Source organism: Camelus dromedarius, chromosome 8 (genome assembly GCF_036321535.1).
Source record: "Camelus dromedarius isolate mCamDro1 chromosome 8, mCamDro1.pat, whole genome shotgun sequence".
In the NCBI taxonomy this organism is placed as follows: Eukaryota; Metazoa; Chordata; class Mammalia; order Artiodactyla; family Camelidae; genus Camelus; species Camelus dromedarius.
Genome location: NC_087443.1, coordinates 75,034,838 through 75,046,199, shown reverse-complemented (window position 1 = coordinate 75,046,199; position 11,362 = coordinate 75,034,838). Strand labels below are relative to the sequence as shown.

The 11,362-nt window shown below is 49.6% G+C and overlaps 1 protein-coding gene across 1 annotated transcript in view; it reads right to left on the bottom strand.

The window, feature by feature from the left end:
• Positions 1-1,995: 1,995 nt before the first annotated feature.
• The window catches only part of BTBD16 (BTB domain containing 16), a 48,859-nt gene continuing 39,492 nt past the window's right edge, over positions 1,996-11,362 (bottom strand). Inside the window, exons 10-15 of the mRNA XM_010997694.3 lie at positions 11,103-11,194; positions 10,150-10,232; positions 8,439-8,516; positions 7,243-7,341; positions 5,683-5,871; positions 1,996-4,632 (exon numbers count right to left, since the gene is read on the bottom strand). Of these exons, the coding sequence (XP_010995996.3) occupies positions 4,564-4,632; positions 5,683-5,871; positions 7,243-7,341; positions 8,439-8,516; positions 10,150-10,232; positions 11,103-11,194 (610 nt within the window). The 3' untranslated portion in view covers positions 1,996-4,563. The remainder of the gene's footprint in view (positions 4,633-5,682; positions 5,872-7,242; positions 7,342-8,438; positions 8,517-10,149; positions 10,233-11,102; positions 11,195-11,362) is intronic.

Genomic DNA, 11,362 nt, shown 5'->3' with positions numbered 1-11,362 from the left:
GTTCCCACTTTTGAGGCAGACCTCGCCCCCTAGTGGAAAAGGGTGGACTCTGCATCAGAATAAATGGTTCACCCTCAAGGCGGGGTGTCTAGCTCAGGTTCTATATTTCATATTACAGGAAATTTGGGTTTAAATAATAAAATCAGCCAAGGTGATGAAATAGATTCACAGGTTTGTTGTTGATTTTTTTTTCCACTGGAGAAGGAAGATAGTCGGGTGTGTGGGGTGCAGTGAGGAACCCTGCTGTGGAATCGACATTTTCAGATTGGAGTCGTTTCTGGGTGGGACCCCAGATCTCCTGTACCAGGATCTCCTGGAAGCCCGGGAGTTACAGCGCAGGTTCCTGAGTGGCTCCTAGGCTGTCAAATCAGCCTTCACAGCTGGGGACGAGGGATCCATTTGCACCAGCAACCAGGCGATTCGGGTGAAGAGCGTGTCCAAGAGCCGTGGACCAGGAGGCAGGCCTGCTGTCAGCTGTTTCAACCTCACCTGTGTGCTGTTTCCCAGCAACCCTCCACCTGCCAGGACACTGCCCATCCTCCAAGACCATTTATGTGCCACCTCCTCAGTGGGACCACCCTCACTGTCCGAATGCCCCTGTTGGAATCAAATGGGATGTCCCACATAACAGCACCCCGTCCATAATGGTCCAACGTGCCCTAGGTGCTCCGTGCACAGTTCTGTCCAGTGTGCAGAAGGTGTTCAATAAATACTTGAATTAAGCACCGTAAAACATTTCACCACTTCTCAGTGGGCCATGGAGGGAAATGGTAACAGCAGGCGGGCCCTGTGGCCGGGCCTGGGGTGGCCTGCCGGCTCTGCCACGCTGAGAAACCTTGGATGCACAAACACCTTACTCTCTGAGGGCCAGCTCCCACCCTTACCAGACATGGATGAAGCCTACCTCACGGGGGGCTGGAAGAATTCAGCGAGAGGGCAGGTACCAAGTGTAAGCATTTTCCAACCAGAGCTGTCGCTCTAGCTGGCCTGGCCTGTGCAGTGAGGAGGTAGAAATGACCCCAAAGAGCCCCATCCCTGGTGCCCCGAGTCCTTCTGCCTCTTGTACCCGTGGTCTCTGGCTCTGCAGGCAGGGGACGCAGCCTAGTCCTTCAGGCCCTTCCCTCGTCCTTTCTGGGGTGGCCTTTCTCCTACATCCTTGGCTTTTGGACCCTCACAGCTCTACTGGTCACCTCAGGGAGGTATTTTTGGAATTGTTGTTCTGCAAGTTTCTCCCAGTCCTGCAGGCTCCTGGAGGGTGGTGGTGCACATTCCAAATAGCTGAGAGAGGACAGCGGTTTCGCCTAGAAAGTGGGCAATCATTCCTGTTTCAGTAGTGCTTCCAAACAGCCTCTTCCCTCTCGGACATCTGCAGGCTGGCTTTTCAGAAGTTTTTAGTTCTTATCTGCCCTGTTATCCCCTAGGAGAAAATGCCGCGAGGGTACTCCTTCTCCAGAGCCACTAACCCTCACTGCCCCAGGGGCAGGCTCACCAAGGGGCTGTTAGGGGCTCACAGCCCTGAGAGGGAGGCTGAGGGGCTGGCTTACGCCCTTTTCAGAGACTAGGAAGCAACATCCAGAGAGGGGAAGCCACAAGTGACTTTTCTGACTTAGTGCAGTTAGTTTGGAGGGGAGGCAAACACAGCGTCGCCTTCTTCCAATTCTGTGCTCTCTTCAGAGCAACCATTCTACCTTTTGAGAAAAAAAACTCAGGTTCTAAGGGGAAATGCATTTTGAATGGGAAGAAAACTATAAGCGCATCTAAAAATCACTCGGGAGGGTCACCTGCCAAACCTCTGAGCACCGGGCATCTCAGCGGACTTCATCTCTGTATTTTTCTCATTTTTCTTCCACAAGCCTGTATTGTTACACGGAAGTAACACTTCATGTTACAAAAAGAGACAACCAATTGTGCTTATTTGAGAATAAACCACAGCTCTCTATGAAAACAGAGATGAATCTCTTAAACGTGATGCTGCACAAAAGGATGCGGGCACGAAAGAGGATATGTTGCATGGTTCTGTTTATTAAATATTCAAACTAAATGGCCACATAATGGTGGTAGTTGGGACAGCGTTTACCTGCAAGGGGTGGTGACTGGGAGGGGGTTCAGGGTTGCCGGGCGGTCTGGGGTGCTGATCATGCACTTTCTGTTTTTGATCTGGGTGCTTGTATATGGGTTCACCTTGTGAGAGCTCGTTGACCTACATCATAGATTTTCAGCATTGATTCTGATTTTTTGAGATGGTGCACTAAAATATTATTATCTGAATTACTGAGTATTTTGACACAAGGGGAGTGCCTGACTCGCCTCACCCTGTCCGGGCCCTGCAGGGGTGGGAGGAATAATTGAGGCTGTGTTTTCCAGCAGTCTACCCAACTGGGTCACACCTACCAGCTCATCAAAACCCTTTATACCAGGAACCAGTCTGGAAAGCATCAATTACTCCAGAGATTTCAAACAGAATAAATATAAAACAGAGAACTGATCACACAGATGAAGGGACATCTGAGAAGACAGACAGACGAGAATGAGGCACCCGGAGACCGGCAGCAGAAGGAAGTCTTCACCGCCCTGAGGCTGGAGGGACACAGGGACCGGGTGGTGCCACCAGAACCAGAAACAGGGCCATCTGATGGGCCTGGAACCACAGCAGGAGGCTGCCAGGCAGGAGCTGGGACGGCAGACCTGGAGCCACGAGAGGGACCCAGCCACTGCTGGGACACGCCCTCCATGGCTGAGAGCGAGAAGTCCCCCGGCTTCTCCCAGACTCTTGCTCTCCAAGGTTCCGTCACTGCTTCCCCTTGGCTGGACCTGGCCAGAAGCAAGCTGGGGAACAGGGCTTGCAGGAGGGGGACGAGGGTGTACCCAAGAACAGACCCAACTCCTAGTTCCTTTGTCCGATTCCTCCACCGTGTCCCCTTCCCACCTTCCCACCAGCCTCTCTCTGCCAGGTCACTCTGCACAGGGCACTGGTCCTCTGCTCGGGAGGAGGCTCTCTTAGCCTCCGTCTGATTCCAAGGTGATCATTAGACTAAATATACCCACCTGTTGTCTATACAGCATCAGCGATGCTCCATCACTTTTCCAAAGACGCTGGATAACACACTGTGGCAGATACACCCTAAGGTGACCCCTTGTATAATCCTCTCCCTTTGAGTGAGGTCAGACTGTATGACTCACTTTTAGCCCAGAGAACATGTGACTTACTTTTAGCTCAGGGAACATGGCCAAGGTGATGGGATGTCACTCCCAAGATTTCCTTACATTATGCAAGACTCTGTCTTATCAGGCTAGAGTGAAAGAGACTCTCCTGCTGGCCTTGAAGGACAAATAGCTGTGCTCTGAAATATCTACAGAGAGCACTGTGTGGCAGGGAACTGCAGGGGGCCACTAGGACCTCGGCAGCCTTCTCCCAATAGCTGGTAAGCAGTCCGGCTCTCAGTCATACAGTTGCAAGGAAATGAATCTACCAAAAATCTTGCGAGCTTGGACGTGGCTTCTCTCACTCATGCCTTCAGATGAGAATACAGCCTAGCTACCACTAGATTGTAGACTTGACCCTGAGCAGGGGACCCAGCAAAGCTGCCTGGACTCCTGACCCACAACAACTATGAAATCATAAATAGGTATTGTTTTAAGCCACTAGTTTTGTGGTACTTTGTTACACTGCAATGGGAAACTAATCCACAAAGTGGGAAGAAAGACCTTCTTACCTTGCTTTTTCCAGACCAGAGTTCCATTGAAAAAGGTGGGATAGTAAATAAGTCACCCTATACTTTAGAATTGCTGGCTTCCTTTCCCACCTCTTGTTCTGGCTGAGCTGAAACTGCCAGGGACAATGCCAGGCGTGTTGTCCTGTGCAGCAGGCAGAGAGGTATCTTGAGAAGGGGAGAACTTACTGCTCTCAGCTGGAGATCGCTGTTCCTGCTGGTGCTCCCACGGGAGTCCTCCCGAGGTGCAGCCAGTTAGGGCTGGACTCAGGGTGCTTTGGGGTCAGTGATGGCAAATGGATTCATGGTTCTGGTACTTTCCATCCTCAAATGATACAATTGTGAGTGCTGTGGTCTGAATGTGTCTCCCTAGAATTCGTATGTTGAATCCTAACCCCCAAAGGTAATGTCATTAGGAGGTAAGGACTTTGGGAGGTGATCAGGTTGTGAGGGCAGGGCCATCACAAATGGGGTTAATGCCCTTACTGAAGGAGGCCCCAGAGAGCTCCCTGGCCCCCTCTGTGATGTGAGGACTCGGCGAGAAGACAGCCGTCTATGAGCCAGCAGGCAGGTTCTCAGCAGAGCCCACATGGAATCTGCTGGCACCTTGATCTTGGACTTCCAGCCTCCAGAACTGTGAGGAATAAATTTCTGTTTCTTTGTAAGCCCCTAGTCTGTGGTATTTTGTTATAGCAGCCCAAACAGAGGGAAGACAGTGGGCAACAGTTCTAATAAGACCATTGCTAACTTGGAGAGTCAGCTGAATACTTGAGTGGTCCTTTTAATATCATTTTATTTCCTTTTATGTAGACCAGTGGAAGAAAGAAAATCCCATAGGTTCTTCTGAAAACTGTTAAGATAATGAGAAGATGAATGAAAAACTTGCATAGATTGGAATGCCCACCGTTTGGATTTTCAAGGCCTAAAAGATGAAACAAAACAAAGCAAATGGGACTTTTGGGATAGACACAGTCACCCTCTAGAAGCCTAACAATTGTGTAAGATGTTGGTTCTTAACTCTGGCTGTGCATGAAGAATCCCCTAGGGAAGGTTTTTTAAATAAACTTGAAAAAGATTAAGTATAACTTAAATACAATAAAGCACACAAATCTTAAGGATACAGCTTGCTGAATTTTCACTCCTGTGTGACCACCACCCTGATCATGATAAAGAACATTTTAGGTACCTCTGGTCCTTCCTAAACCCTTCTGGTCAATATCCCAGCCTCTCCCACTCCCACCTCCACAAGGAAATTGCTACTCTGATTTCTAACATCATAGAGAATAACTTGAGAAGCTTTAAAAAAATGCTGATTACTGGGTCCCACCACGGAAAGATGAACAGCCAGTCTCACCTGGGTGGCACTGGGACCAGGTGATTCTGATGTGTGGCCAGGACTGAGTATTCACAGGTTTAAGTTCAAGTCCTGTTCCCCACAGGGCAGCAAGGGCCTGAATTCACAGTTCAAAGAGCTCCTCCCAGCACTTCAGACAGCCTCTCTGGCAGTTTCTGGATTGCATCCGTCATGAGCCTGGCCAGGTACTGAATCCGCCCGGATGCTGGGGTGGCCCACTGAGGCAGGTGACCTCAGTTCTCGGACGGGCCAGAGGCAGGTGGGCTGGGCCATGGATTTCAGTGGAAGTGACAGGTGACGTCCAGGCAAGAGTGGAGATGGCGGCGGCAAACACACTCCAACAAACATGCCTCCTCCCCCAAAAAGTCCCCTCCGATGTTTATGAAATGGATCTGGTGTGACCCAAAGCAGGCAGTCTGGTTTGGATTACAGTTTCCAATACGCCCAGATCTCACTGTAGGAGATTTCTCTTTAGCGTTATTTGGAGCTGTGATAATCCCTAAGACTCTGAGCACGCTTCCCCCACAGACCCCTGCAGGTGTAAAGCCAGCGACCCCCAAAAAGGGGCAGAGGAGAGAAAGAGCAAAAAGAAATCAAAGAGAAATGACAAGCACTCACGTGGCTTTTGCAGGACGGCTTGCCCAACCCAAACTTCTGCGTGATCTGGTTTGTCCTGAACTCTTGCCACTTGCCGTCCACCAGGGTCTGGGCTCTGATCTCGTAGGTCACCAAGCGTTCCGCTCTCAGGCTGATAGGGCCGTGTTCACAGACCACGGAGGGGAATTCCAAGTCGGTGTGCCTTATTCTCTGCAAGGAGGGTGATCCACCTTAGGTGGAACTGAAACCGGGGTGACCCGGTGTTAGCAAAGCCTGGTTTCTGGCACGTCGGCCCCCCTGTCTGATGTGTGCAGAGAGCAAGCGTTTCCCTGAGGCCCCGTTTCCTGAGCAGGGCTGCTGCTGAGTCAGTTGGCATTTGAACCTTCACCATGAGCAAACCACTGGCTGACAGACTAGGGTTTGGCCAACCCAGGAAAACGCCATTAAGTCAAGCTGTAGTGAATTGGAAGGTCTTTGCTACTGCTTTGCCAGAATTAAAAAACCCACGTAGTATTCATATGAGCATTTTCACTACTGTTGTTACATAATTGCTCCCTCCCATCCAGTAAAACCCATTATGTAGGGAAATGCCTGAGTCACTGAAGATCGAAGGTTGGCCCGACTTGCTCAAGGACACACAATGAGGTGGTGGCCAAGCTGGGATGAAAACCCAGGTTTCTCATTCATGTATTCATTCATTTATTCATTCATGATACAAATGTACTGGCCCTGTGTTCCTGGTTCTGTGATTGGCAGTGGTAATAAAAAGATTAGTAAGACATGATTTCTCAAGGAGCTTAAAGTCTATGAGACTTATAATCAAATCCTAAGTGGAACACAGCAGGCCACCATCACAGCGGTCGTCATCATCATCATGTGGGCCCTGTTCCAAGCCCTTCGCACAATTTAACACATTTAATACTTACAACCATGCAGGGAGGTAGGTCCTTTTGCCTTCTCCAACTTAAATTAAAGGTCAGGAAAGTGGACACAGGGAGGTCCCTGGACTCGCCAAGGTCATAGGGCTCACCAGGTAGTTTGACTTCAGACTCTATTCCGAAACCCAGCTCTCCTGCCCCTCCTAAAAGTCCAGCAGGAGCATGGAGGTGAAGCCATCCACCCTCCTGACTCCTCCGGGGTCCTGTCCACAGCTCTGCTCTGCCACTCCGAACAAGACCATTCTCTCTCCCTTTGTGGGCACTGCTAGTTACCTCCATGGAAGAATGGCCATCTGTAAAGCATCACCCAATATGAATAAACTGAAGGTGAATTGTGCCCCTTCTGATGTGGTTTCAGAAGACCAGAATTTAACCCTGGATCTACCAGTAGAGGTCATATGAACGTATAGACACTCAACTTTGAGATCGTCATCTATTAAATGGGGGTAAGAGCAGCAACCTCGAAGTATGGGTGCAAAAATCAAATGACATCACATCTGTGTGATTATCACCAGGCTTCTAACACATCCCATATTAAGTAGTAATTAATGTTTAATCGACTATTATTAATTCGATATGAATCGGCTTTGAATCTAAATGGCTTTTTCAGACACATACCTTTCCTGTGCTCTGTCCTTCTTACCTGCATGTGAAAACTATACGAGGTAGTGTTATGTTTGATTCCCTTTATCTCAAAGAAGAATCCATATATGGCAATCATTTTCGAATGTGTCGTATACTCCTAAATTGAGACAGATAAGCAACAAAGTGACAGAAAAAAAAATCTTCAGTTATCAGAGGCAACAGGACATAGCCAAACCAATTCCAGCCACAACTACAAAACTAGCTAACCTGTGATTTAAAACTCAACAGCAATTTTAGCCTAGGAAGCAAAAGAAAAGACAAATTGTAGCGACTTCACAAATCCTTACAGGTTAGCGCTCAGTGGCAAAGCTATTTGCTCTGCACGCCCCTTGGTGGGGAGAATGAGACAGGCACGTTCTTGGATGACCTGCAATCTGCAGAGACCTTGGAAACAAAGCATTTTGCTCCGTGCTCACAATATTGCAGGGTGTCCTGGCCACTGCAGTCTGCAGTCTGTCCACTTGGGCAGGTCTTGCAAGCAAGGGGCTGGACCTGGCCCAGCCAGGCCTGGTCCAAAGAGGAGTCTCTGATGATAGATTCAAGGCCCCAGGCCCCTAAAACACCAATTCTTTTGAGATCACTATTGGGGTGGCTTTGATGAAGTTGGAGGAAAGCAGTAATTTCTTGGAGAACCGTGCCTATCAAGGGAGCCCAAGACAGAGCCCAGCCGTCAGCCCCACGTGCTCCCCTGATGACTGAGCGCCCAGATGTCCTGCAGCCAAGCTCCCTGATCCACTGCTGCTTTGATTCTGGGTTCCATCAAAAGAGCTGCCCAGAACAGGTTCACTCTTGAAAACTTCAACGTGGGCTCAGAGTGGAATCTCTCCTTGAGCAGTTGGCAGCCCGTCATGTTTACTCAGAAGGAGATGACCACCTCATCCCAGTTTGCCCAGGCCTCTCCTGGCTTTAGAACAGAAAGTCCTGCATCCCCAGGGAAGCTCCTCCAACTCTGGAAAACTGGGAGATCTGGTCACCTTTGTGGGGAATCTTGGACATGCACATCAGGTTACTAAATGGCCTCTTCCAGGTTTTGTGAATTTTACTTCCAAGGGGGTGGTAAGTGTGCAGAAAAGACACCTACGATTTCCTCTCCTGCCCTGGCCTTCTTCCTACCAGAGCTAAGAAGTGATCAAAGGTCCTTAACTAAGCACGGAACAGGGGTGTTCTTCACCCTGCTCACCCAGCCGACAGTACCTGGTTAAAGAGCAGCCCGAATCTCACCGCCTGGGTGGAAAGATCGTTCACATGGGCCATGTCGCCCCCACTCTCCAGCTGGAAGGAAAACACACACCACTTACCAGCAGCCTGATCGCCCAACACCATCTTCACATCGGTTCACTGAGCCCTACAACCTCCCGTGCTTGAAAGAGTTCTGTCTCTGGATCCTACATTCATCCGTGAATCCAGTCCGCAGCATTTATCTGAAAACCAACTAGCCAGGTACTGTGCGTGATGCTTCCAGAGGATGCAAAGACGAGAACAAGAAAAATGCCCCAGCCATCTTACTGGGGAAATAAAATGCGTACGTTAGTAGCCGGATCACCAGGCAGAGAATGACCGTGGCTGTCAAGTCAAGAGCAAGCACGGACCTGCACGAAGGCTGGGATGGGGAGGGAGAGGATTTCAGGAGGATGACATTGGCAGCAGGGGGCAAAAGGAAGGAGGTGGGCAGGGCCAGAAGGACATCAAGAAGGAGGTGGGGGACTTCCTGAGGTGTCCAGCCCCAGCCCAAGACTGTCCCCTCTCTGTCACCCCCTCCCCTCCTCTGCTCTGTCAGAGCACAGTTCTAAGCTATGTCCCAGAGAAGCACGAGTGGTTATACTGTGCGGGGGACACTGAGCCCTGTGGTTTACACATTACAATAGGTATTTGTTGAGCTGAACTGAATTTTAACTAGTGACTCATAAATCTTCAGAGCTCAAACACTGCCCCACTTCATCTCTGAAAATGTATGATTGGAAACACATAAGAAGTGCGGCAGTTTGCATGGACAATTCACAAAGGGGAAAATACCACATAAAGAAAGATTCATATTTACTAGTAATTAAGGGAATGCACGTTACAAAATGAGACGCCATTGTTCGCTTTGCAATTAACACAAGTCACCTGTAAGGAAAATGCCCTTCGCTGCTGAGCTGGTACCGAGTGAGGCACCTCATGTATCACTGGGGGGAGAGTAATTTGGTTCCAGTTTTGCTAATATGTATCAAGAACAAAAGTGCACATTCCTTTTGGGGCCAGTATTTTCTACTCTTGAGAATCTCCTCGAATCAACCATTACGTGCAAATGCATTCACCATATGGTCTATTTATAACAGTTAACAATAAACAACACCGTGACTTTAACAGCAAGAAACACGGTGACTTTTCTACAATAAAGGAAAGGCCGAGTAGCATTGTTTGTTGCATATCCTCTTGGTGGAAGAGTTGGAAGTGATTACAAGTGTTGATAGGAAGCATATTTAACTACGAGTATTTTTTTTTTTTTAAAAAAAGACTGAAAGGCAGTGAAATGCAGTGACCTGTTAGCAGTGGTTATTTTTGGATGGTGGGTCTGAAGGGATGCGTTTTCTTTCAATTTCTCTGCATTTAAAAAATTTCTAATAATAAGCACGTGACATGTGTGTCTGTGAGGGGACTTGGGTTGGAGGGCTGTGTGGCCAGTGGGCCCTGACTCTCCAGGTCCGACAGGGCGGATGCTCTGAACACCTGGGTTCCAAGGCAGGGCCTCCTCCTCCTCCTCCCCTCTGGGCTTGGCTCTCCCCACTTCCCCTGGCGGAGGATCCAGATACATCCCGACCTCAAAGGCCCAGAGGTTTCCAATGCAAAACACATCTCCAGAAAAAGGAAAGTCCAAAAGGCAATAAATTTCAACAACTGTTTCCTTGCTGAGCTGACGACTCACCGCGTGGTAATGGTAGGCTGTGACCCGCAGCAGCCAGGATTCGGGGAAGAAGTTAATACGCCTTAACTCCTCCAGATCCTTGCCTGGGAAGAAGCACGGGGGGGCATTCTTATGGCTTTATTCATAACAGAACCACAAAAGTCCCATTTACCGAGGGAGAAAGGAGGAAGTCAGGAGCTGAGGACTGGAGGGCCTTCCTGGGCCTGGGAATCATAAGGTGTGCAGAACCCAAGTGGGACGTCCCAGAGCGCTTTCTCCCAAAGCGTTCACGGCCCCCTGCCCACTATGCTGCCCGAGGAGGGAGGGTTGAGGTCTGACCATCAGTGTCTGTGGAGGGTCTAGAAGCAACTTGGACAAAACTCTCTGGGCTCCATCAACCGTCCGTGGGTTTTAGAGCTGCTCATTCTATCTGGGTCACTGGAAATGGCTTTGAGAAAATTTTCAAATGTCCTTTCAGAGGCAAAGATCTCACTGGGTGGCCACCTGGGCTGCCCAAAACACACTCTCTGATATTTCCTTCTCTTTCCAAGTCACAGAAGCCTTGCCCTGGGCCAGAGCATGATGCTGAGAAGGCTCAAGCCTGGAGCAACAGACCCAGTCTTCTCCCAAACCACGAACAAGCGACCAAGAGGGGATGTCGCTCGAAGAGGCAGGGCCCGCGTTTAGACGGCAACAAGGCAGCTGTCAGCACTGAGGACACTTTCACAGCGCATAAGCCCTTTCCATCCATCATCATGTTTCACAGAAGCTCTGATTATTCCCATTTTACAGATAAGCAAACTGAGATGGGCTGTTCAGTGACTTTCCCAAAGTCACACCTCTTGGAAGTGACAAAGTCAGATCTCAGCTGATTCCTTTGGAAACATCTGGTGGGGCCTCCCCGGGAGTGGCTGAGGGGTGGGGCAGGTCCCTAGCAGCCTGCCACGGACGCATTCACATGGGCTGGAGCTTACCTTTGGTGATGCCATGCAGACGCAGGCAAAGGAAGAGGTGCATCAAGTTCTGTCCTACATCCCGGTCCAGAAAGGAACACTTCTCGGGAAAGCTTAGCAGAGATGCAAAGAGAAATAAGAGGCTGTCAGAAAGCTCTTTTCTGGATTTGGCTAGGGCTAGTTAAAGCCACAGCAGAGACTAGTGGTTCCATCAGCCAGGGGTGGAAGGTGCCTGGTTCTCTCTGGATGGGTGAGGAGTGTGGAAGCAGAAGGTGGTTGCA